The sequence below is a fragment of the Polypterus senegalus genome, chromosome 6, assembly GCF_016835505.1.
Source record: "Polypterus senegalus isolate Bchr_013 chromosome 6, ASM1683550v1, whole genome shotgun sequence".
Classification (NCBI taxonomy): domain Eukaryota; kingdom Metazoa; phylum Chordata; class Cladistia; order Polypteriformes; family Polypteridae; genus Polypterus; species Polypterus senegalus.
In genome coordinates this window covers 73,248,624-73,276,460 of record NC_053159.1, presented here as the reverse complement: position 1 = coordinate 73,276,460, position 27,837 = coordinate 73,248,624, and the positions used below count along the sequence as shown (strand labels likewise).

The 27,837-nt window shown below is 38.4% G+C and overlaps 1 protein-coding gene across 1 annotated transcript in view; it reads right to left on the bottom strand.

The window, feature by feature from the left end:
• vps8 (VPS8 subunit of CORVET complex) overlaps positions 1 to 27,837 on the bottom strand; it is a 740,642-nt gene that overhangs the window by 215,500 nt on the left and 497,305 nt on the right. The window contains exon 43 of the mRNA XM_039755059.1: positions 20,240 to 20,320. Coding sequence (XP_039610993.1) covers positions 20,240 to 20,320 — 81 coding nt within the window. The remainder of the gene's footprint in view (positions 1 to 20,239; positions 20,321 to 27,837) is intronic.

The following is a 27,837-nucleotide window of genomic DNA, read 5'->3' as shown; positions in this document are numbered from 1 at the left end:
GCCAACCCACCGCAGGACACACACAAACACACCCACGCACCAAGCACACACTAGGGCCAATTTAGAAACGCCAATCCACCTAACTGGCATGCCTTTGGATTGTGGGAGGAAACCGGAGCACCCGGAGGAAACCCACGCAGACACGGGGAGAACATGCAAACTCCACGCAGGGAGGACCCGGGAAGCAAACCCGGGTCTCCTAACTGCGAGGCAGCAGCGCTACCCACTGCGCCACCGTGCCGCCCTTGAAGGAATATAGTAAGTATAAATATATCTGTTAAATGAAAACAGTAAGACACCCTGACAAGGATTCATAAATTAATATTTATATGTTTAGTTTACACAATAAACAACATTAAATAAATAATGAGGAAACAGAAAAGCAGGGCACAAATGTCATGTAGTGAGGGGAAAGGAAAAAATCCTTCTATAGCCATCTCATCAGCTGGTATCAGCTACTGATACTGGTCCTATTAGTTCTGTATTTATTTTCTGTTACAAGCAAAATGTCTCTAGGATGCTCTTGAAAACAATTTTAAAAGCAAAGCAATATTAACTGCACACAAGAGCTGGAAAAATGTGTGGGGTCAAACTAGCCACACCTCATTTCACTCAAAACTCCTGTTACCTTTGATCGCCCACAAGGATCAACAGCAATGTTTACAGTTCACATGAAATACTGAACTTGCTTCAGAACAGTTAGTGTTCTACAAGGCATCATTCTGAAAGTACCATCCTTTTCTAATAATTTTAGAGGTAATCCCCTCTCATTAAAATTAGAAGGTGGTATGATGCCTATCACCCACTGTAAAAATAAACATACTTTCATAAGAAGAAAAAAAATATTTCTGAAGACTTAACACCATGATATATTATATATTATATATATATACACACACGTAAGCATTTTGGGACTTAACCAATAAGGCAAAGACTAAGAAAGGAAGCTGAGCTATTAGTGTTATTTTTTGGTGATATAAAATTACATAAGTTTTTATAAAACAACTCACTACATGAAATTTGTCATTTACTTTTTCTACATCCATCAATAGCAAAGTGTTGGGAGGTGCCAATTATACACTGATTGTTGGACAGCTGACCTATTTATATCTTAGATATCCAATAATTGTCAGTCAGTTCAGCCTGACAGCAACCACAAGATGAGACATCTCTAAGAAACCCACAATTTCATCACAGGACCTACAGGTAACTCTTGTCTACCATTAGAAAGAGTCTGCACAAATTATATCAAAATGGTAGTTCAGGGCATCAAGGTACAACTACAATCAACACTGTCAGTTCGATTTTCTGGAAGTGTAAGCTGTGAAGAACCACCCAGATATATCTCAGGTAATTTGCCAAATTCTCTACACATTCAAGAAAGAGAATTATGAAAGAAGCCAAAGACATTAACAGATTTCAATGGCTGAGACTGCAATGAACGTGCTTCAGTAAATTATATCAAGAGCTACACATTGTCATGTGTGGTAGGGTGGCAAGTGTACGATGCCTGGAGAGTGTTAAAAACAGAGAGACCAAGCTGCAATGTGGAAACGATTTTCTGCTGAGGAGACACCAAAATAGACCTTCCTGGCTAAAGGTCAAAGAGATGTGTGGTGGAAATCAAACACTGCCCACACCTAACACCTAAAAAACACCATACCTGCAGTAAAGTATGGTGATGGCAGTTGTATTATGTTGTGGGGTTGAATGAATGGTGAAAAATATATGCGCATATTGTGAAAAGTCATGTTTCAGTGTTCTAACTACTGAAGTCTGGGTGCAAGATCATTTTTAGCAAGAAAATGATCACAAACATAAGGCCAAAGAAATCATGAAATGGCTCAAGGAAAACTACCAGAATATTTTAACACCCAGATCTTAGTCCCATTGAAAATTAATAATATTATCTGAAAATTGTGGTACACAAGTGCCATGCCACTTTCCTGTACAACCATGAGCAAAACTATCTGGGAGAAAAGGTCAAAATCACTCATGGACAGTGTGTAAAATGCATACTGTAATTAACGCGCACACGTGCCGGTCCCGGGACATAACAGCGTTTTAAAAACGTTACAGTAATGTGTGCATGCCCATCTGCCATGCATCTCGACACCCTACCCATCAAATGAAACTTCAAAGTCTCGTCTTTCCGATGATATAAACCATTTTGACACACAACAACCACAGCACTGACACTAAAGCCTTTTTTACAGAGTACATACTTTTAAGAGTTGACTGTGCCTACCTTTGAAGACCCCCTGCAAGTCAAACATCAATATTTCTGAGCAGTATTGATCCCATTGTGTCCGTAAGGCTCCAGTGAATATAATCCAGTAAAACGATTTAGGTCCAAAACACACGATATATTCTCAAAGGGACAAAAACTCCAGAAAACGTTTCATAACTTGAGACCACCTACGTAATTTTTTTTCACTTATATTGCTCATATTAGACGTAATTTTTTTCCTTCGGCGATAACCATGCTACCGCATGAAACACGGAAGTGTTAGCTTCCGAAAGACACCTAAGTTGGCCAATTACGATGGGTCTGGGGTTGACTGGCACCTTGTATAGCCAACCAGTGTCAGAGAAAGCTAGCAGGATGACGTATAGCTCTGAACTCTGGTAGAATCTACCAGTTTGATTGGACACTGTGACTGACACTCAAAACTTACAGCCAATGAGCAGCCGAGCATTTTGATATGTAACTTGCCATACTAACTTGTAAACAAAACGATCGGAGCTGCGTGAAGGTGGCATTTGTGCCAGTCTGCAGAGTTGGTGCGTGGTTGTTTATTGTGATTTCGCCAAGTTTTTCGCATTTTAAATATGAATAAAAGTAGAAGTTTAAATGTAAATAAACGCTCGATTAAATAATAGATGCATGTATGCGCGTTGAAAGTATTCAACCGGCACAGGGGCGTGTAATGGCAGAGAGCGACGCCACGCCTTGTGCTTTCTGCTTGCTAGTGATTGCTGCCATCAAGTGGCACATGGAAAACGCTGAGCTGTGTTGTAACAGTTTGTAAAAGAAATATATATAGTTTGTGTGCATTTTATAAAAAAAAGTAAAAATAAAAATATAAATATATTTTTGGCCCATAACTTGTATTGACTATTTTTACATAGAAATGTGTATTTTTATTGTTTTTATTATGGAACATGAATTTCCATAACTAATAGAGTGACACTGTGTGTAGATATAGATTCCTTTAGGTGTAAGCTTTCAGTAAAGCCCTCATTGATATATGTGGGTTGAAGCATTCAAAAGTTATTACACTTTTCCATATGTTCCAAAATGTGGATAATGGTCCCTCTAAAAAGACCCTGGGCATGCCCACATAAAAACTGGTGTAAAAAATGTCATTTTTACAGGTATTCTTTTCAAATTTGAAATGTGAGTAGTCAACAAGTTATTCTGTTGGTACATAGTGTGTTTCTGTCCTCACCTACCTACTGCAGCTTTATTTTCCTTTATTTTCATAAAAAAACTTAGGCGAGAACAAAAAAATTAGTTTTTTTTGTGAGTTCTAATGTGCATAACTTTTGATCAGTCACACCTACAGTGATTCTGACTACTAAGGGTGAAACTAGAGAATGTTACCTTTACAAAGAGACCAAACATGTGTTTATACTCCAGATAGTTCAATAACAGCAATGATTCTAATTTGGAGAGGTCGAATTACAAGCGATTTAGCAAAAATGACCCCGAATGATAAGGGGTTAAAGCTGTTATTGCTGCAAAAATATCAAAGTATGGGGATTGGTACTTGTGTAACTTGCACATTTGCTCTTTTTTTCTTTTTGGGATTTTTTTTCTGACATAAAATATTGTCACATTAAAGAAATAACTTTCGAACAGGGGTGCCCAAAATGTCGATCGCGATCGACCGGTAGATCAGAAAGATAGTGCAGGTAGATCGCATTGCATTCAAAAATACATTTTTTTAAACGTTAGTCTACATATCCTCCCTATGGAATTTATCACTTGATTGACATACAGGGCCGACCAGTCTGAGATGTCTTTCCTTCTAACACACTAGTCATCCTGCATGCACAGTCAAATGCGCAAGCTACTGCAAAACTCCGGCTGTGATCTAGTTAGCCTTCCAATTTATATCGACTAAAGAAGGGATTTAAAAAAAATTGATTTGGTGAGGGTATGGGCTGGATGTGGAATTGGAAGAGGATTTTTTTTCTCACAATGTCACAATCGAAGTGCGTTTGTCTGATCTGTCAATCTATCATTGCTATTCCAAAGAAGGAAAATGTGGAAAGACACTTTCGAACTGTTCATAAAAGCTACGAAACTAACTTCCTTCCGAAAAGCGATCTGAGAAAGAGAAAGGAGAGGGAACTAAAATCGCAGTTAAATCGGACAGCCGTCATTTTTCATTTGGCTGAATTCAAAAGCAAAGGCAGACACAGCGAAGCATCGTTCTGGGTGAGTCACTCGATCATTAAGCATAAGAAATCCTTCCAAGATGGAGAGATGATAAAAGATGCCTTCGTTGAGACAGATAGCTAGGGAGAAATTCCTGCTGAGATTTCAAGACCCCTGGCCAGAGAAAAAGGAGTTTCTCCTTGTCATTAAACATGTAGAATACAAGCAACTTAATAACGATCAATGGCTGCTAGACTTGGCATTTTTTTTCCGATCTGACCAACATCCTGAATGAGCTTAATTTACAGCTGCAAGGAAAAGAGAACTCCATGGTCAAAATGATTAGCTTAGCTAATGATTAGCTTAGTTAATGCTTTCAAATGAAAAATGTAACATCTGTCTTCAAAGCTGTAGCGGCTTGATTTGGGGAACATCCAAAACTTTGCGTCAGAGCTGGAGACGCAATGGAAGGCATGTGTGCAACTTGATAGCATTCGCTACACAGAGCAGATTGAAAATTGCCTGTCAGACTTTGACAGACGGTTTCAAGACTCTGCTTTACTTGAGCCAATCGCTACATTTAAGTGCTATCCATTTAGGGAAGATGTTGAGGGTGATTCACTCACATCAGAAATTGCAACACTGTTTCACCTAAAACTCCTCTACAGTGGAGGATTAGATTTTGACATTACAGGATGTTGTGATGTAGGATTTTGCATATAACTTGATAAATGTTTTGTATGTCTTTATTTATAATTTAGGCAAACCAAGTGGTGAAAGGTATTCATGTTTGCCTTCCCCCATCCCCTTTTTACGACTGTCTCTTTGTAATTTTATGACAGGATTTGGGGGGATGTGTCTTAAACCAGTTTGATCCCCCACACAAAGCCAGGTTAGCTTAATATATGGTCTTGGGGGGGTTGAGGTGTTAAATGTACTATTTCTCCCATTGGTCTGAGGTATGGCTGTTTGGAATTGGCTTGTCTCAGAGGCCTTCAAGTACCATGATGTCCTATTGGTTCTAGGAATTGGAGAGAACATCTATAAATGTACTTGCTCAACCACATTCTCTCTCTCTAACTGACCCACATATGAAGAAGCATCTCTCTTGCTAACCTGTGATGATGAAGACAACACAATGAAGAGCACAGCTCAGCAGCCATATTGAACAGACATGTGGCTGAAAGCTGAGCACCAACGATGCTTTAACTAGAGACATTAAGTAACTACAAGTCTGTGTGCCACCTGAATTACACATCACCATTTTATCAGGTTGTATGGTTGCCAATATTCAAATGTACTTTGCATTTTGTTGTTATTTATGAATATTATCAGTAATACATTATTTTATGTGTAACTTAACTCCTGCTTGTCTTTTTACTACATCTAATTGCCTGAGGTTATAGATATAGAAGGGAAGGTGGGGATAAGTTATATAAAATAATATCTTATAAACAGTGGTAAATCTGTGAGATTAGGTATTCTAAGGCTACATATTAATAATACAATAGGGGACAGTAGAGCAATATATATATTACTCTACCAAGATAAAACACAGGATGACATTCAGCAGAAGTCTGGGGCTCTTGGACAGTTTTGAAACTTACTCATAGAGGAAAAGTACCCAAACATGAGGAAATGTGCTACCTCCTTGACTGCATTATTCGGCTCTACTTATTTATACGAGTCAGCCTTTTCCCACAGGAAGATTATTAAATCCAAACACTGCAGTGACCATAAATGTATTGAATTGGTATTGTGCCATAAAGGTTATTCAGTTATGCAAGATACAACAACATATATTTTATGTATAAAGTATACTTAGTATATATATATATATATATATATATATATATATATATATATATATATATATATAGCATTTTTAATGTAGGTAGATCAGTTCGACCTGGTCATTTTAAAAGTAGCTCGCAATCTAAAAAAGTCTGGGCACCCCTGCTTTAGAACATAAAAATGACACACAACAAAATTTCACTGTACAATTTTGTATTAAATAAAAGTAAAGAATTAGTAGGGCTTTAATACTTTTTCAAAGCAATGTATATTGATTGCATATATCTTACATAAAGAAACTTTAGATGAAGCAATAAAGTAGGTTTATTCCTACTGGACTTGTATAACTTTTGTAATGTATTAATAAAACACATCGACAATTTTTATGCACAATTAACAGAAGATTATTATTTTTTTAAAGTGTTCTCTGTAATATGTTTTTGTAATAATGGGAAGCTGCTCACTGATGTCTGCAGATTCAAATTTGAGATACAGTATTTTCCAGTATCCATTAAAAAATACAAATATTGGGTACCTATTACATAATAGATATTCAGCAAATGAAAGGGCTTGCTGTGACAGTGCTGGCTGGCTCCATGCTACCAGGTGTCTCTGAATCCTTTCTGTTCTCCCTCCTTTAACCTCCAACTTTTCTTCTGATCAGTCTCCAACCACTTTGTTTTTTTTTTCCCCTATGCCGGCTCTCTCTTACATGCCTCTGTGGGCACAGCATCTGAATCGTGCACCACAGGAAGCCGAAGAAGCAATTGAGACAGATTGCACCCTAATTCACAAGTGTGTCTGAACCCAATTACCCTACCAACTCCCCATGGCTGCGTGAGCATGCACAACCATAGAGAACGGGTCAGCCAATTATTTACTTATTAAAACGGCCATCTTCTTCAGCCACAGACCTCGCCTTATCACACTTGCAGATGTACTATTCACTACTATTAATGTAATTCCAATTCTTTAAAAAAAAATCTTAATTTTTCTAAACTATCAGATGGTCCCCACAAGTTGAACATATCCCAACAGCAACACGTATAACTTCATAAAAATAGTAACTCTAAAATTGCATCCAACATTGAATTGAAACAATGCAGCTTAAACAACATTTACTAATTTAAGTATCATACAATTACCAAGTAGAAAGAATCAGAATAATAGAAAAAAAAGATTTGCATAACTTCTGAGAATTTTAAGTAAGTGTATCCAACTGAATTTGAGTCAAGATTAACTGATCTAGTGCCACATACAAATGTGCAACATTTGACTTGTTTTGGACAAAAGTGAGTATATAGCCAATTTGTAACGATTTTTAGAATTGAACACCCCTAATTTTTGGTTAGTGCCGCTGTGTTACCCAGGGAATAGACAGAAGTCAGATTATTCCAAGATTCAGGCACCAATTAAGCAAAGTATGTAGCATAGAAAAGGACAATTTATCTTTGCTTCTTAGAGGGTCATACATAGATATTAAGTATGTTAGCAGGCTAATGCTCTTATTAACACCGACAGACCAAAAAGAGCACAATACTGCCTGATTTGGCAGTTCTGTAAAGATTTTAGCTAAAGAATCATTGGTATGCTATAATTTTTTGGGTCTGGATGAAAAGGAACTGCAGCTAATGTAATGCACATTTTATATTTACTTAGTATATTATTTCTGGGAGCTGCATTATCAAAAAGGTTTATCTGAAAACACAGTGACAAAATATATTTATCATTACATTTAAACACTTTCCTGCTGCTGAAACCCTGCTCAGCCACGAATATAATTTTGACATCCTAAAAGAACAACAGTGCATTACATTAAACTATAATGTAAGAGAATAGCAGATTATGGCTTTTGTAAAATAATCTGTATCTGTGTAAATGAGGCTTTGAGGACTGACTGGCATGGATTGCTACCAATACAAGCTCTGTCTCCCTGTTCTTCTGTGCTAAAAAAAACTGTTCCTAAAATTGTTATATTGGCATGACTTGAAACATGCCGAAAGATAAATCTACCCAAGCAGATTATTATCTGTGTAGTGGTTGTCCTGAACACATAGAAGTGCAATATCAAGCTGGATAGCAAAACGAGTGTTTAGAAAACATCCACTCACTTGGTCTATTCATAAGTTATCTAGTTTTTTTCATGCTTCTTTTCTGTTGTTTTTTTTAGCTTTACTATAAGAGTATCCTCTATAAAAATCACCAACATGGCTTATTTGCATTTCATTAATTTGCAGTGGTAATAATTGTGTTGACAGATGTCCTCTGGTGCGTGTAGTTCCTTGAGAATAACAATTGAGAAATCAATGCAACTAATTAAAGGTCTGGTTCCTAAGAATGTGTAAGTTCTGGCAAAATAGCTGGAATGCTGAGAGAATGTAGTTTTTAGTATTTGGGCAATAACTCCAGATTTTCTCCAGAAAGACTCAGAATAACTCCAGCAGTCAATAATCCATCCATCCATCCTCTAACCCGCTGAATCCGAATACAGGGTCACAGGGGTCTACTGGAGCCAATCCCAGCCAACACAGGGCACAAGGCAGGAACCAATCCTGGGCAGGGTGCCAACCCACCGCAGGGCAGTCAATAATTGTTTTATATAAAATAAGTTATTATAAATACTAGTATTAAGCACTTTGCACAGAAATTGATATTACCATATAGGATGTGCTCATAAAAAAGGTAAAAAGCATTCAAAATAAGAAACACAAAAAAAAAAGACAGCAAAGTGGGGATATACATTTTGCTGGGCTGGTGCGTTAAATAATGCCACCTGGGAAAAGTACATTTCTGTCGCCCATAACCCTTCCATCCCTATATCATTACTAGTAATGAAATCATACTCTTTTTTCACATACAATGTGTATTGCTATACAGTCTTCACAGAATAATGCATTCTCTGAACATGTGACCAAAACAGAAATAAATTATTTGAAAAAATGTAACGTAATGAAAAAGATTACAGTAGCTTTAAAGCGAAAAGGCCAAAATATGCATTAAAAACAATACAAATGTATAATATGAAACTAGGTGAGAAATGAAACTTGGTTGTATTGTACAACCTGTGCACATCACTAAATGCTATGACAGTTTCAAACTCTGTCTTGCAAGCTTAAAGAAATTTGACCTTTTTTAATAAAAAGGTGGTTTGTGAACTTAAGGGTTATTTTAAAACCATTTTGACTGAGCTCTTAAACAGATTCCAGAAATTAACAACATGACATATTCAGCATATTAAATGGAATGCAATACAACCCATCATAAAAATTAGGGGGGGGTTGGGTGGGGGTAAACATGATGGACTACAACATGCATTACAACAATATGAAAAACAATAATATTAATCCTCAAACTAGTGTGGCACATGAGACACGATGGCAAATAAATTATACTATCAATACAACAGCACTGTAGCCCCAAACACTATTTTTCTGAGTGTATCTTGCATATAGATTTGTTGGTGATGATTCACAGGGCACTTAGGGCACTTGCCATTCATGAGTTGAACATTTGCATTTGCAAATGACCAGCACTGTGAACTATTTGAATAGTCAATATGTGACTGGTATTGACGTTTCTTTATTTGGTCACATCTGTCTGATTAATTTATTTTTATTCATTTTGAACATTTGGGATGGATATCTGTACACAGTCACAAACGTCACATTCATTTGAACAGTCAAAGAAAAATTGCAAAGAAGTAAAAAACTGGAATTAAGACACTTAACTGCAGTCTATATTATTAAACTTTTAAAATCAAAATATTTCTCACAATTTTTAGAATTAGAATATAAAGAGGCACTGGATGTATATGCAATTGTTAAGGTTCACAGTTAACTTTTTTAGTATTATTTCATATTAAAAATGAAAAAAGAAAGAAAACAAAGTCACATGAAGAAAATGCTGCTTTTATCAAAGTGCTACCTTATGCAATTGCCTTGTTGTTTCACCCCATGTGCTGGCCCTGACATTTTAGTTCACAGATAAAGGCAAAGTGACCCATTTTCACTTGTAGACTATGAGGCAATACTGACCAGTTGTTGTGAAATGCAGAACATATCTGCTCAATTCCTATATTAAGCTGGTTTACAATTGCCAGTCAACTGTGCTGGCACATCTTCAAGCTGTGAGAGTCACATAAAAACCAAACAGACACAATGATCATGGGTAAACTCCACACAAGCAGTATTTGGACAACTCAGGGCTCTGAAGCTGTTAAGCAGCAGGGATAACAACTACAGTCTTTATCTCCTTACTTTAAAATGCTGGAATATTTACATTGTTCAACTTCTTTTAACATATATACATACATTCTTGTATACTACATTGAATAAGTCAATTATAAGACTTACCTCTCAGATTTAAATATCAGAAAATAAAGTTTGCATGGACAGCTGGACAGTCAATGGTAAACTACCATAAAAAAAGGAATGACGAGCAGAAAGAGAGTGCCATTAACCATGTTACACTACAGAAAGTTATGATGCAGTGTCAAAACAACTAACAGGAGTGCAAACTAAGGCACACCAAGAGACCCGTGACATTGAGACATCAATAAGGCGTTCATCAAAAGCTCTTAGCTCTGTCACGAGTTCACAAAGGATAACCAGGGCTGACAGCAATTCAGTGATGTTTACCGTTTTTGTGAACTATTTTGTAAATTATTAAACTTTAGATGATTCTCCAAAAAGCAGCAGATGTAATGATGAATCGTGTGAAATGCTTGCAGCTGTAAAGCTGTATTTTTTTAAATAGTAAAGCACTGCATGTGGTTCTTTTATTGCTCACATATAGTGGGACTCTAGATTTTCAGATCTTGGGAAAGCAAGATGATAAAGAGAACAAGCAATTTCTTTTTCTTTTTCTGGTTTTTGGTTATTTGACTGAAAAATTTGTAATAAAGCACCTAAATAAAGGCAAAAACAGAATAATTTTCCTCAATCAAATTTTTTTTATAAAATAGAACAGGTATTGAAAACCGGTTAGAAAGAAAGCCAACTCAATTCTGTCAGACAGTAGCCATACTCTTTGCTTTAAATGACAACTGTTGACATCAGGCTACAGATTTAGGTTTCCAAAGGTAAAGAGCAACAGATTAAAGAATTGTTTTATTCCTCAAGCAATAAGCTTTTCAAAGCTTTTCAAATTCTGTTACTTGTAGGGATGCTGCTTCATGTTAAATTCCTCATTATTATTTTGTATACTGTTCAAAGAAAGTATTATTCTTTGTACTGATGTTGAATGTGTATTTATGCAATAAGACTGGTTGTCAAATGTTGTGTCTTTGTTTATCCATTGGATCTCTATAGCGAAATCATCTGTTTTTGTACTTGCCTGCTGCAAACAAATTTCCTTCCGAGATAATATGCACAATTAGCCACATGGATATAAAAAACAAGGATCCTGATGCCCCCCCTGCTCCTTGCCCCAAAGACAGGAGACTCTATGAAATAATGATAATAAAGAAAGATTTATTACTATTTACAAGATGTTACTATCTTTTTGATAGAAGAAAAAGTGCAAAGCATCAGCACAGAGAGTTTTGAAGCCTTCAACACATCTTGAAAAAATAGCACGAGCCAGCATGTGGCTTCATTCATAACAACGACTTTGAATTTTCTGCCTTTAAAATACATGCACATTTTTTCTGACTTTTTTTTCCTGACTACAATTTCAGCTTTTCCATTTTGTATTCACAAAATTTATGACTGCTTTTTCTTTGTTGATCTCACGGAGGCACAGTGGTGCAGTGGTTGCTCAGATTGTCTTTATGGCCACAATAATGGGTCCAGTATAGTTGGCAGACATTTCCTTAGCCATGACAGACACTTTAAAGATGACTGCACCATTATAATCCAGACAAATTTAGTTCAATTAGTCCTTTGCCATTGCCTTCAATGCATTTTGCAGAGTTCAGCAATATTCACAAACACTTCTGTAATTTCTCTAAACTTGAGGCGAAGCCAACACTGTGGAGTTTGCTCATCACTAGCCAGCAGTTCCCAGGATCTGCAAATTGGCAGAATCACGTTTTCCACGTTGATCTTCAACACAAGCACCTCACAGTGTGTTGTGCTTAGCCTAACACTGTACTCTCTGCTCATCTAGAATTATGTGATCAAAGACTGGTACATTTTTTTCACTGGAATTGTTGATAACACAACCATCAAAGGACTGATTACCAAGAGCGATGAGATAGCTTTGAGAAATCTGCCTGCTTACTCAGTAATGCCAGTAACAGAGTATCACTTTTAATATCAGATAAATTAAGGAGATGGTCTTAGACTTCAGGAAGCAGTGGCAGACCATATTCTCATCTAGATCAGGGAGGATAGTATGGAGTGGGATAGAATATTTAAAATTATTATACGACATACTTCTTTGCTTAGTCGTTCACGTGCCATCTATGTAAATGTATAACATTTTTAAGAGCTGGGAGCACATGAAGTGTGTTGGCCAAAAGCATTCCAACAACTGCGAGGTTAGATGTCCGTGAACTTATTTTAAATTGTTTGTAAGTTGGGCGTGACATGCAAAAGTCACCGTCTCACAGGTCTTGCTTTCTAAGATTGTAATGTCTAGTCTCGCGTGACATCAAAGTGTCTCTACAAGATGCTCACGTCTCGAACCAAGATTTGCTTTATATAATAGATACAGTGGTGTGAAAAACTATTTGCCCCCTTCCCGATTTCTTATTCTTTTGCATGTTTGTCACACAAAATGATTCTGATCATCAAACACATTTAACCATTAGCCATCTGTTTGTCAACTCAAGCTGAAGCGATCTTGGGTGCTGCAACAGGACAATGACCCAAAACACACCAGCAAATCCACCTCTGAATGGCTGAAGAAAAACAAAATGAAGACTTTGGAGTGGCCTAGTCAAAGTCCTGACCTGAATCCAATTGAGATGCTATGGCATGACCTTAAAAAGGCGGTTCATGCTAGAAAACCCTCAAATAAAGCTGAATTACAACAATTCTGCAAAGATGAGTGGGCCAAAATTCCTCCAGAGCGCTGTAAAAGACTCATTGCAAGTTATCGCAAACGCTTGATTGCAGTTATTGCTGCTAAGGGTGGCCCAACCAGTTATTAGGTTCAGGTGGCAATTACTTTTTCACACAGGGCCATGTCGGTTTGTATTTTTTTTCCTCCCTAAATAATAAAAACCATCATTTAAAAACTGCATTTTGTGTTTACTTGTGTTATATTTGACTAATGGTTAAATGTGTTTGATGATCAGAAACATTTTGTGTGACAAACATGCAAAAGAATAAGAAATCAGGAAGGGGGCAAATAGTTTTTCACACCACTGTATATAGTATACACATATAAACATATAGACATATTCATATATATATATATACATACATACATATATAAACATATATACACACATATAGACATACTGTATATACAGTACATATACAAATATTCATACATACATATACTGTACATATATATACACATATGCATACATATACATATACACATATACATACATACATACAGTTAGGTTCATAAATATTTGGACAGAGACAGCTTTATTCTAATTTTGGTTCTGTACATTACCACAATGAATTTTAAATGAAACAACTCAGATGCAGTTGAAGTGCAGACTTTCAGCTTTAATTCAGTGGGTTGAACAAAAAGATTGCATAGAAATGTGAGGGAACTAAAAAAAATGTTTTAACACAATCCCTTTATTTCAGGGGCTCAAAAGTAATTGGACAAATTAAATAACTGGAAATAAAATGTTCATTTCTAATACTTGGTTGAAAACCCTTTGCTGGCAATGACAGCCTGAAGTCTTGAACTCATGGACATCACCAGATGCTGAGTTTCCTCCTTTTTAATGTTCTGCCAGGCCTTTACTGCAGCGGCTTTCAGTTGCTGTTGGTTTGTGGGCCTTTCTGTCCGAAGTTTAGTCTTCAACAAGTGAGAGCTCCTTTGACCGCATGTTGTCTGTTCACAGCAAAATCTTCCACATGCAAGCACCACACCTCAAATCAATTCCAGGCCTTTTATGTGCTTAACTGATAATGACATAACGACGGACTTGCCCACACCTGCCCATGAAATAGCCTTTGAGTCAATTGTCCAATTACTTTTGAGGCCCTGAAATGAAGGGATTGTGTTAAAAAAATGCTTCAGTTCCCTCACATTTTTATGCAATCGTTTTGTTCACCTGACTAAATTAAAGTTGAAAGTCTGCACTTCAACTGCATCCAAGTTGTTTCATTTAAAATTCATTGTGGTAATGTACAGAACCAAAATGAGAAAAAAGTTGTCTCTGTCCAAATATTTATGGACCTAACTGTACATACATACATATACATATATACAACCCCAATTCCAATGAAGTTGGGACGTAGTGTAAAACGTAAATAAAAACAGAATACAATGATTTGCAAATCCTTTTCAACCTACATTCAACTGAATACATGACGAAGGCAAGATATCTAATGTTCAAACTGATAAACTTCATTGTTATTTTGCAAATCTTCACTCATTTTGAATTTGATGCCTGCAACACATTCCAAAAAAGCTGGGACGGGGCAGCAAAAGACTGGGAAAGTTGAGGAATGTTCAAAAAACACCTGTTTTGAACATTCCACAGGTGAACAGGTTAATTGGAAACAGGTGTTTGTCATGATTGGGTATAAAAGGAGCATCACCAAAAGGCTCAGTCGATCACAAGCAAGGATGGGGCGAGGTTCACCACTTTGTAAACAAATTTGCATGGGCAAATAGTCCAGCAGTTTAAGAACAACGTTTCGCAACGTACAATTGCAAGGAATCTAAGGATTTTATCATCTACTGTCCATAAAATCTTCAAAAGATTCAGAGAATCTGGAGAAATCTCTGCACGTAAGCGGCAAGGCCAAATACCAACACTGGATGCCTGTGACCTTCGATCCCTCAGGCAGCACTGCATTAAAAACCGACATCATTCTGTAAAGGATATTACCACGTGGGCTCAGAAATACTTCAGAAAACCATTGTCAATTAACACAGTTCGTCGCTACATCTATAAGTGCAAGTTAAAACTCTACCATGTATAAAGCTACAGTACATGTTCCACTATTTGCAGACAATCAAAGGAAAAAATGTTTTTTACTAATAAGATTAATCTCATGCCTCTGAGGCCAGAAAATTCCAGCCTTAATGAATAGTTTATTTAATCATAAGAAAAAAACTGAACAGAACCACAGTGATGTTTTGCATTTAATAATTTGACTGGGCAATTTTAGTGTTGGCTAAAAGCAGAACAGCATAGATCATGCTCACCCAGCATAGATCATGTTCACCTGTATAAAGGTTCAAGTCTGATCTGTATACTTTTTTTGTTAAACTTACTTGTTTACTTACAGATGCAAACATATATACAAAAGAATAATTGATGATAGATGATTTAATTAACCCAGCCACAGGGGATGCACAAATCAGTGTGTTTCTTCGTGCTGGTCCAAGCCCGGATAAATGGGGAGGGTTATGTCAGGAAGGGTATCCCGTATTTAAATTTTTGAAATATCAATATGCGGACAACAATACAAATTACATTACTGGATAGGTCAAGCCCCGGTTTAACAACGACCGCCACCAGTACTGTTAGCCAAAAGGGTGCTGGCGGAAACTGGGCTACTGTTGGCCGAAGAAGAAGAAGGAGGAGACGTGTCCGGAGGCAGGAGGAGAGGAGGAAAGTAAAGAGAATGGAACTGAGAGTAGGAACTTTGAATGTTGGCAGTATGATTTGTAAGGGGATAGAGTTAGCAGATATGATGGAGAGAAGGTAGGTTAATATATTGTGCTTGCAAGAGACTAAATGGAAGGGGAGTAAGGCCAGGTGGATCGGAGGTGGATTCAAATTGTTCTATCATGGTGTGGATGGGAGGAGAAATGGGTAGGAGTTATTCTGAAGGAACAGTATGTTAAGAGTGTTTTGGAGGTGAAAAGAGTGTCAGGCAGAGTAATGATTATGAAGCTGGAAATTGGAGGTGTGATGATGAATGTTGTTAGTGCATATGCACCGCAAGTTGGGTGTGCAATGGATGAAAAAGAAGATTTTTGGAGTGAGTTGGATGAAGTGATGAACGGTGTACAAAAGGGACAGAAAGTGGTGATTGGAGCAGATTTCATTGGGCATGTTGGTGAAGGGAACAGAGGAGACGAGGAGGTGATGGGTAGGTATGGTGTCAAGGAGAGGAATGAAGAAGGTCAGTGGATTTTGCCAAAAGGATGGACATGGCTGTGATTAATACGTATTTTAAGAAGAGGGAGGAACATACGGTGATGTACAAGAGTGAAGGAAGATGCCCACAGGTAGATTACATCCTATGCAGAAGAGATGATCTGAAGGAAATTGAAGACTGCAAAGTGGTGGCAGGGGAAAGTGTAGTTAAGCAGTATAGGATGATGGTTTGTAGGATGATGTTGGAGATCAAGAAGAGAAAGAGAGTAAGGGGAGAACCAAGGAACAAATGGTGGAAGTTGAAAAAGGAAGACTGCAAAGTTGAGTTTAGGGAGAAGGTGAGACAGGCACTGGGTGGCAGTGAAAAGTTACCAGACAGCTGGGAAACTGCAGCAGATGTAGTAAGGATGACAGCAAGAAGGGTGCTTTGTGTGACATCTGGAAAGAGGAAGGAGGAAAAGGAAACCTGGTGGTGGAATGAGGAAATACAGGAGAGTATACAGAGGAAGAGGATGGCAAAGAAGAAGTGGGATAGTCAGAGAGATGCAGAAAGTAGACAAGAGTACAAGGATATAAGGCGCAAGATGAAGTGAGAGGTGGAAAAGGCTAAAGAAAAAGTGTATGATGAGTTGTATGAGAGATTGCACACTAAGAAGGGAGAAAAGGACCTGTACCAATTGGCTAGACAGAGGGAGCGAGTTGGGAAAGATCTGCAGCAGGTTAGGGTGATAAATGATAAAGATGGAAACGTACTTACAAATGAGAAGAGTGTGCTGAGCATATGGAAAGAGTACTTTGAGAGGCCGATGAATGAAGAGAACGAGAGAGAGAAGAGGTTGGATGATGTGGAGATAGTGAATCAGGAAGTGCAACAGATTAGCAAGGAGGAAGTAAGGACAGCTATGAAGAGGATGAAGAATGGAAAGGCCGTTGGTCCAGATGACATACCTATGGAAGCATGGAGGTGTTTAGGAGAGATGGCAGTGGAGTTTTTAACCAGATTGTTTAATGGAATCTTGGAAAGTGAGAGGATGCCTGAGGAGTGGAGAAGAAGTGTACTGGTGCCGATATTTAAAAATAAGGGGGATGTGCAGGACTGTAGTAACTACAGGGGAATAAAATTGATGAGCCACAGCATGAAGTTATGGGAAAGAGTAGTGGAAGCTAGGTTAAGAAGTGAGTTGATGATTAGAGAGCAGCAGTATGGTTTCATGCCAAGAAAGAGCACCACAGATGGAATGTTTCCTCTGAGGATGTTGATGGAGAAGTTTAGAGAAGGCCAGAAGAAGCTGCATTTCGTCTTTGTGGACCTGGAGAAAGCATATGACAGGGTGCCTCGAGAGGAGTTGTGGTATTGTATGAGGAAGTCGGGAGTGGCAGAGAAGTACGTAAGAGTTGTATAGAATATGTACGAGGGAAGTGTGACTGTGGTGAGGCCTGCGGTAGGAGTGATGGATGCAATCAACTTGGAGGTGGGATTACATCAGGGATAAGCTCTGAGCCCTTTCTTATTTAAAATGGTTATCGACAGGTTGACAAATGACATTAGACAGGAGTCCCCGTGGACTATGATGTTTGGTGATGACATTGTGATCTGTAGTGAGAGCAGGGAGCAGGTTGAGGAGACCCTGGAGAGGTGGAGATATGCTTTAGAGAGGAGACGAATGAAGGTCAATAGGAACAAGACAGAATACATTTGTGTAAATGAGAGGGGGGTCAGTGGAATGGTGAGGATGCAGGGAGTAGAGTTGGCGAAGGTGGATGAGTTTAAATGCTTGGGATCAACAGTACAGAGTAATGGAGATTGTGAAGAGAGGTGAAAAAGAGAGTGTAGGCAGGGTGGAAATGATACAAAAGAGTGTCAGGAATAATTTGTGACAGATGGGTATCAGCAAGAGAGAAAGGGAAGGTCTACAGGACGGGAGTGAGACCAGCTATGTTATATGGGTTGGAGATGGTGGCTCTGACCAGAAAGCAGGAGACAGAGCTACAGGTGGCAGAGTTAAAGATGCTAAGATTTGCATTGGGTGTGACGAGGATGGACAGGATTAGAAATGAGTACATTAGAGGGTCAGCTCAAGTTGGACGGTTGGGAGACAAAGTCAGAGAGCCAAGATTGCGTTGGTTTTGACATGTGCAGAGGAGAGATGCTGGGTATATTGGGAGAAGGATGCTAAGGATAGAGCTGCCAGGAAAGAGGAAAAAAAGGGAGGTCTAAGCAAAGGCTTATGGATGTGTTGAGAGAGGACATGCAGGTGATGGGTGTAACAGAACAAGATGCAGAAGACAGAAAGATACGGAAGAAGATGATCCGCTGTGGAAACCCCTAACGGGAGCAGCCGAAAGAAGAAGATGATTTTAAAATGGCTTCTTAGTACAAAATTATCTATTACAGAAAAAACATAGTTCCAAATTATTGTAAAAAGTTAGATATTCACATTGTTCAGACTTTGTTTCTATTATTTATGTATTAAAAATGTATTTATTTTATACTATTCTATTGCCTGAAAGACTAATAACATCTTTTGATGTACTTTGAATTTTCCATTCTTCTTTTCTGTATTCTAAAAATTGAAATTAAACTGATTTTGTTATCAGTGTCCCTTGAGAAAATCAGAAATATCCCCTCCTGAATCTATCCTTATTCCTAGTTTATTAGATTACATGTTTGACTTGCTACAGTGGCATTTATTTACCTGGAAGTTTGGTAATCTATAAATGTCTTTGTTCCAATATACAGTGGATTGAGAGAGTATTTACACAGCTTCACTTTGTTCATGTTTTGCTAGGTTGCAGCTACTGTATGTGCGAAAATCATTTAAATTAACATTTCCCCCATATCAAACAACACTCAATATTCCAAAAATGGCCAGTGAAAACAGGTCTTTAGAAATGACTGCAAATTTGTTAAAAATAAAAAACTGAAATATCACACTGACACAAGTATTCAGACCCTTTACTCAGTACATTGTTGAACCACCTTTGGTTGTTATTACAGCCTGGAGTTGTCTTGGGCATGATGCAACATACATCACACACTTGCAATTTCTGCCTTTCTCTGTCAGATTGGATGGATACCATAGGATGACAGCTGTTTTCAGTTCTCTTCAGACTGGCTGGGCATCTAAAGGACATTCCAGAGCTGTTCCTAAGCTATATTGTGGGAATTCATCTTTCACATTTTCATTCAATGTGGAGTTTTCATGAAGTAACCGTTTATAAAATTTTAGCAAAAAATGTAAATGTTTTGACCATACTAATGGATGAGTAACATATGGATTAAGCATCATGAGAATATTATTTTCCATGATATTTCACATTGTTGGCCTTTTCTCCAGAATTTGTCATAGCAGGGCTCCATTGAATTTAAATATTCAATATGTTATCTCTTCATGAAAACATGAAATGATTTTTTTTTTCTCAGCCAACATTATAAACTGCATAGGGTAAATAATATTAAAAAAAAAAGATATTTTTGGGTGAAGCATTCCTTTAAGTAATCACTATATATTCATTTCTTAAATGAGCCATTGAAATTTGCCATACACTTGGCACTTTAAAGTATAAAATCCACACAGCTTGACATGTTGACATTTTTGTGTTAAAAACCAAATGAAAAATTCATAATTATTATTATTGCTAGTTTGTCACATCTTTTTGTATTCTCTTGTGACTTTTTTCAGAAAAGTTTGAGATTGGTAAAAATACTTTTTTAGCAACAAAAACAATAATTTGAAAACTTCCTTATTCAATGTACCCAAGACAAAATACATTACCTTGGTATTGAATTTGCTAATATATAAGCACAAGGCTTTTTCCCCTTTGATTAGACTTTTATGCATTTTTGGTTGCTGAAGAATTCTTACCTGCTCATAGTTAAATGTTTCCAGCATTCCCAGAATGAGACCCTTGATCTCTGCCAGCTTGCCCCTGCCATAAACAGGATCCTAAATATCAAATGAAAACAAGTGTAGGAATTAACATTAGCAAAAGAAATCTCTCTATAACTACAGCAAACAGATAAATGCAGATTAAACAAATCAGTAAATAATGAAAACAATAGTCCAAGTTCAAAAGTGACATTTTAGCTCATCACACATGTCGTTGCTCTGATGTCACATGTGATGAAGACCATGGAGCGGCTGCTACTTCACCACCGGAGGCCACAGGTCTGCCATGCCCTTGACCCTCTGCAGTTCGCATACAAGGAGAAGGTGGGAGCAGAGGATGCCATCATCTATATGCTACACTGATCCCTCTACCACTTGGACAGAGGCAGTGGTGCTGTAAGAATTATGTTTCTGGACTTCTCTAGCGCCTTCAACACCATCCAAACTCTGCTCCTTAGGGACAAGCTGACAGAGATGGGAGTAGATTCATACCTGGTAGCATGGATCGTGGACTATCTTAAAGACAGACCTCAGTATGTGTGTCTCGGGAACTGCAGGTCTGACATTGTGGTCAGCAATACAGGAGCGCCACAGGGGACTGCACTTTCTCCGTCCTGTTTAGCCTATATACATCGTACTTGCAATACAAATCGGAGTCCTGCCACGTGCAAAAGTTCGCTGACGACACTGCTTTCGTGTGCTGCATCCGGAGTGGGCAGGAGGAGAAGTATAGGAACCTAATCAAGGAATTTGTTAAATGGTGCGACTCAAACCACTTACACATGATCACCAGCAAAACCAAGGAGCTGGTGGTGGATTTTAGGAGACCCAGGCCCCTCCTGGACCCCGTGATTATCAGAGGCGAGTGTGCAGAGGGTAGAGACTTATAAATACCTAGGAGTGCAGCTGGATGATAAATTGGACTGGACTGCCAATACTGATGCTCTGTGCAAGAGAGGACAGAGCCGACTACACTGCCTTAGAAGGCTGGCGTCCTTCAGCAACTGTAATAAGATGCAGCAGATGTTCTATCAGACGATTGTAGCGAGAGCCCTCTTCTATGCGGTGGTGTGCTGAGGAGGCAGTATAAAGAAGAAGAATACCTCACGCCTGGATAAACTGGTGAGGAAGGCAGGCTCTATTGTAGGCATGGTGCTGGACAGTTTCACATACGTGGCAGAGTGACGGGCGCTGAGCAGGCTCCTGTCAATCATGGAGAATCCACTGCATCCACTGAACAGTATTATCTCCAGACAGAAGCAGCTTCAGCGACAGACTGCTATCATTGTCCTGCTCCACTGACAGACTGAGGTGATCGTTCCTCCCCCACACTATGCGACTCTTCAATTCCACCCGAGGGGATAAACGTTAACATTATACAAAGTTATTGTCTGTTTTACCTGCATTTTTATCACTCTTTAATATTGTTTTTTATCAGTATGCTGCTGCTGGAGTATGTGAATTTCTCCTTGGGATTAATAAAGTATCTATCTATCTATAGATTAAAATTGGGTTCACTTAAAGTATTGGCAATGCCTTAGTACAGGGCTATTCAATTGGCGGCCCGCAGGCCACATGCGGCCCAGAATCAACCTCCGAGTAGCCCAGCCCGTGGTTCCGCCCATAGATAATAAATTAATATATATTATTCATAAATTGTTATTTAATATAATTTAATATATATATTATATTAATATAAATATATAGTATATTAATATAAATATAAAGTATTTATTATGTCTATGGTCCCGCCAAAAACGTGCATTCCTACGTAAATTACGTAGCCTGCAACACGCAAACAATGCAGAGCATGCCGGTTGTAGCTTAGATTACTATCAATATGTCTTTCTCAACACTGAAACATAAAGTTGCCAATGAAAACCATAAGTTTAACCCTGCCTGGACTGACAAATACTTGTTTATTTTACCGCCACATCCAAACGCCAAACCGATCTGCTTAATTTGTAATGATTGCATTGGAGTATTTAAAGATTACAATATTCGGAGGCATCATGTTGAGAAACACCACACTTTTCGCACCAATTTTCCAGAGGGACCTACAAGAGAGGGCTGCAAAAGTGCAGAGTTTGATTGCATCTTACAACCGGAGCAGTACTACCACGGTGCAGTCATTCACAGCCCAAGAGAGAGCTACTGCAGCATCCCTTCGTGTTTCCTGGATACTGGCAAAAAAGAAAAGGCCATTCACAGACTCTGAAACCGTGAAGGACTGTATGCTGGCTGTCGTGGATGAGGTGATAAATGACGATAAAATTAAAATGAGCGTGGTATCTGCTATAAAAAACGTACCCCTGTCAGATACTTCAAACATTCGTAGGGTTGAAATTCTTGCTGCAGATGTGTATGAAACGCTGTTAGGAGACCTGATGAAAGCTGATACTATGTCTATAGCAGTAGATGAGTCCACAGACAAAACTGATACTGCTCAGTTGTGCATATATGTCTGTTTTTTTTATGGCAAATGCTTCCGAGAGGAGCTGCTCGGCCTACTGCCGTTAGAAGGACACACAACTGGCGATATAGTCTTTGGGAAAATTTCCGCCTTTTTTAAAGACAGTGGTCTGAATATGAAGCGTGTGTGCATGCTTGTGACAGATGGGACTCCGTCCATGACAGGGAAAGTGAATGGTTTGGCAGCACGTTGGTCCGCTGTTGCACCTCAGTTACTCTCCTTAAACTGCATTGTGCATCAAGTGGTGTTGTGCGCAAAAGCGGGGCGCTCAAAACGACAATGGACAGCATTATGGCTATAATTAATTTTATTCGCTCCACATCAAGCCTCCAACACCACTTATTGCGCATGTTGCTGTCAGAAATGTCTTATGAGCACCACAACCTTCTTTTGCATAATGAAGTGAGGTGGCTGTCCAAAGGCAAAGCACTGGAGCATTTCTGCAGTCTCAGAGAAGAGATCATAACTTTCCTCTGCGGCAGCAAGCAAAAAAAGGCAGAAACGCACTTGAGTCGCATACTGGACGACAACTTCATGGCCGATGCCTGCTTTCTGAGCGACATATTCAAACACCTGAACGATCTCAATTTGGGACTACAAGGCAGAGACAAAACTGTCATCGACCTTGTGGAACAGATGCGCGCATTCCAAGTTAAACTGGACCTTTTCGCAAATGATTTGAGCACAGGCGAATGCTGCATTTTCCGACACTCCGCAAATGCATCTCACGCCCCGCACAAATCACGGATGTGATGACAGATTTCATTGCGATGTTGAAAAATAACTTTGCTGATCGATTGGATGGACTTGATCTGCCCACAGAGTTGGCCGTTTTTGTCAGAGACCCGTTCACTGTTGCAATAGAAGGGACCTTATCCGCCAGAGCTAAGAAACTGGTCCCTTCACACTCGAACTTGTTGACATGCAGTCATCTGTAACCATGGCACAGGAGCTTTCCACTAACGGGCTTGCAATGTTTTGGACTGATGTCAATGCACATCAGTTCTCTAACATTAAGAAAGTAGCGATCGTCATGCTCAGTATGTTTGGATCAACATATACATGTGAGTCAAGTTTTTCACTCATGAACTCCATAAAAAGCAACTCTCGATGCTCCCTGACTGACCATACTCTCCACCAATGCCTTCGAATTGCATTGACAACGTATGAGCCTAAAGTCACTGCTCTTGTTCAAAACAAAAAATGTCACTTCTCCCACTATGTCAGCAGGGTAACTGTAGCCTACAATACATCAATATAATGTGGGATGCGTAACAGAGGCATGCCTAATCACACATGGTGATTTAAAATATGTTCCCTCAGTGTTGTTATAGTTGTGAATACTGTGCACTTTTTATTTTATGCACTTTGAGATGTTCCTGGGTCAAATGTGTGCAAGTTGTTTATTTTGTTTCAAAAGTAAACAATGTTATTTCTAATAGCCTACTACTGTGCACTATTTTGTTTTATGCACTTTGTGATCAGATAGGTCAGATATGTAGCCTAGGTTAGTTTTTTTTTCTTTTGTAAGTGGAAAAAATAGGGGCTACCTCAGATTCTGTTACTGTAATTCAGCTCTTCTTGTATGCACCTTTTGCTCTGCAAACTGACCAAAGTTAAAAGAGAAACAACAAATAAACCTTATGTTTTTCAATAAATTTGTTTGTGTTGGTTTTAAAATTTGTCATTACGAGCTGCTTTGCCGCTAAAATGCGTGGCCCAGCTAACCTTCTTGGTTTGACAATCTGGCCCAACTGAATTTGTAATTGAATAGCCCTGCCTTAGTATATTATATTATATTTTGTTCTAAATTGCTTCAAGATCTGAAAGTGTTCTGTTACAGCCTGCATTTTTTCCCCCAAGCCTACTGTATATTTACTTTCTGTCTTACTGTTGTTATGTTAGGTTTAAATTAATATGTCTTGTTTTTTTATATTATTTCAGTAGGTTTTGTTTATTATTTATTAAAATATGTACTGTTACTTTAAATGTGCTGCAATACAATAATTTTGAGGGTGGAGCCAACTTGACGTCCCATGCTGGGATCTTCCTCTGTCAATTTATTGACTCAAGAGAGGATATCAGTAGTGGATCACTGGATGTCATAATTGTCATTTTGTGAATACTGCATTGTTTTGATAGCTCTGTTTTTTTTTTTGTTTTTTTTGGGGATTTCTTGCTTATAAACAGTGGTACAAAATAGATAAAAAGATCTGCATTTGATCATAAGATGTTCAAGATAAGGACAGCATCCCATAAAATTTTCTGTACATCCACACACTATCGTTTGTTAATCATTATGCAAATGCCACCTCCTTTGTACTTCCCAGACTCCATTGTTCTATCCAAGTAATGAATGGGGAAACCCTCAGAGTACAATGGACAAGTCAGGGAGAGAGGGATCCAGCCATGTCTCCGTGAAGACAAAATCATTGCAAATCATAATGTCCCCAATGAAAATCCCTTAGTTCATCAAGCATTTAGTTGGGAAGCTGGGAATGCTGTTGTTGGTTCCTCAGCCTGACCAGGATTCCAGCTCTTCTCCTCCGGTGGTGTCTCAGCTCAGATAAGCCAATGTAAGACACCTCCATTCATCTACAGGTGTACTGATGTAGTTCCAGATTGCAGATTTTGTCAGTGGTCCAAAAAAATCTGTCATATGTAATCAATGTGCTACAAGTTGCAAGAAAGGTAGAAAATAATGCTAAAAACACAAGAAAAATGCAAGGTGCCATCTTAAAACTTTGTCTAATACGTTTTACAAATTGCCAAAATTTAGTTTAAACAATCAATTCTTCAATTTCTTTGTAACAGTTACTTTTAAATATTTAAACTTTTCTGACATCATCAATGAAATGTGATGAAACTGAATCTGTTGTATAGGAGCATTCACTGAAAAAAGGAGGTCCTCCTTGTTCTAACTGATTTTATATCCAGAGGTCTAAAGAAATTAATTTTATATATTTAATATAAATGGCAAAATGAGATTGGATAACAGACATAGTGTGTCATACTTGCAGCACAAATTGTTTTTTCTTTTGTTCCTGCCTATCTCTCAACATCCCATATATTGCACCCAAACATAAATACAGTTAGGCCAGGGGTCCTCAATCACGGTCCTGGAAAGCCGCAGTAGCTGCAGGTTTTTGCTCCAACCCAGTTGCTTAATAAAAAGCACTTATTGCTAAAGTAACACTTCTGCTTCACTTTAGTGATTTTGAGCCCTTATTGCTTAATTTTGTCTTAAACAGCTATTTTAATTGCTCCTTATTATCAATAACATGCAAATGACAAGAGAGAGCAGCATTTCTCCATTTTGCTTATTTACATTTACACCTGTGTGTATTTATCTGCACTATTGGGTTTAATTAAATACTTGGAAGAAAAATGAAGAGAAAAAAGTGAAGGAATTACTCGTCCATTTTAGCCTTCAAATCATTTGCATGATAGAAAGGGAAAGAAAATCTAGGATATGAGAATGACCTGACATAGCAGAGTTAATTTAATTTCATAGCTTGTTAGTGCTTTATTGGCAAGAATAGCTTTCTAATTAAGCAACCAGGTCAGAACAAAAACCTGCAGCCACTGCGGCTCTCCAGGACTGGGATTGAGGACCCCTGAGTTAGGCCCATAAATATTTGGACAGAGACAGCTTTTTTCTAATTTTGGTTCTGTACATTACCACAATGAATATTACATGAAACAACTTGGATGCAGTTGAAGTGCAGACTTTCAGCTTTAATTTGGTGGGTTGAACAAAAAGATTGCATAAAAATATGAGGCAACTAAAGCATTTTTAACACAATCCCTTTATTTCAGGGGCTCAAAAGTAATTGGACAAATTAAATAACTGGAAATAAAATGTTCATTTCTAATACTTGGTTGAAAACCCTTTGCTGGCAATGACAGCCTGAAGTCTTGAACTCGTGGACATCACCAGATGCTGGGTTTCCTCCTTTTTAATGCTCTGCCAGGCCTTTACTGCAGTTGCTTTCAGTTGCTGTTTGTTTCTGTCTGAAGTTTAGTCTTCAACAAGTGAAATGCATGTTCAATTGGGTTAAGTTCAGGTGACTGACTTGGCCATTCAAGAATTTTCCACTTCTTTGCTTTAATAAACTCCTGGGTTGCTTTGGCTGTATGTTTTGGGTCATTGTCCTTCTGTATCATGAAACGCTGCCCAATCAATTTGACTGAATTTAGCTGGATTTGAGCAGACAGTATGTTTCTGAACACCTCAGAATTCATTTGGCTGCTTCTGTCCTGTGTCACATCATCAATAAACACTAGTGTCCCAGTGCCACTGGCAGCCATGCACGCCCAAGCCATCACACTACCTTCACCGTGTTTTACAAATGATGTGGTATGCTTTGGATAATGAGCTGTTCCATGCCTTTTCCATACATTTTTCTTTCCATCATTCTGGTGGAGATTGATCTTGGTTTCATCTGTCCAAAGAATGTTTTTCCAGAAGTGTGCTGACTTTTTTAGATGTTCTTTAGCAAAGTCCAATCTAGCCTTTCTATTCTTAAGGCTTATAAGTGGCTAGCAACTTACAGTGCACCCTCTGTATTTACTTTCATGTAGTCTTCTCTTTATGGTAGACTTGGATATCGATACGCCTACCCCCTGGAGAGTGTTGTTCACTTGGTTGGCTGTTGTGAAGGGGTTTCTCTTCACCATGGAAATGATTCTGCGATCATCCACCACTGTTGTTTTCCGTGGACGTCCCGGGGCCTCATGTATAACGCCATGCGTAGAACTCTCACTATAACATGGCGTAAGCACAAAAGCCGAAATGTGCTAACGCACAGAAAAATCCAGGTGCAGGAATCTGTGTTTTGTTTTGTTTTTTGCTCCTTTGCCACCAATGTCAGTAAGGTAGCTTATGCACGGTGGATGACCACGTCCGTTGCAGACACTGCATAGCCACTTCGTGCTCATGACACAAGCATTTAACTTTTGCTGAAATTTGTTGCTGCGTTTTTAGCTGTGTTGTTATTTTCTCTTTCTGTTTTATATTCAATATATATTGGCGTAGCCGCCACTGCAGTCCTTGCTTTTCTTTCCCCAAATACCCAATCACCACACAATCTGTAATAGA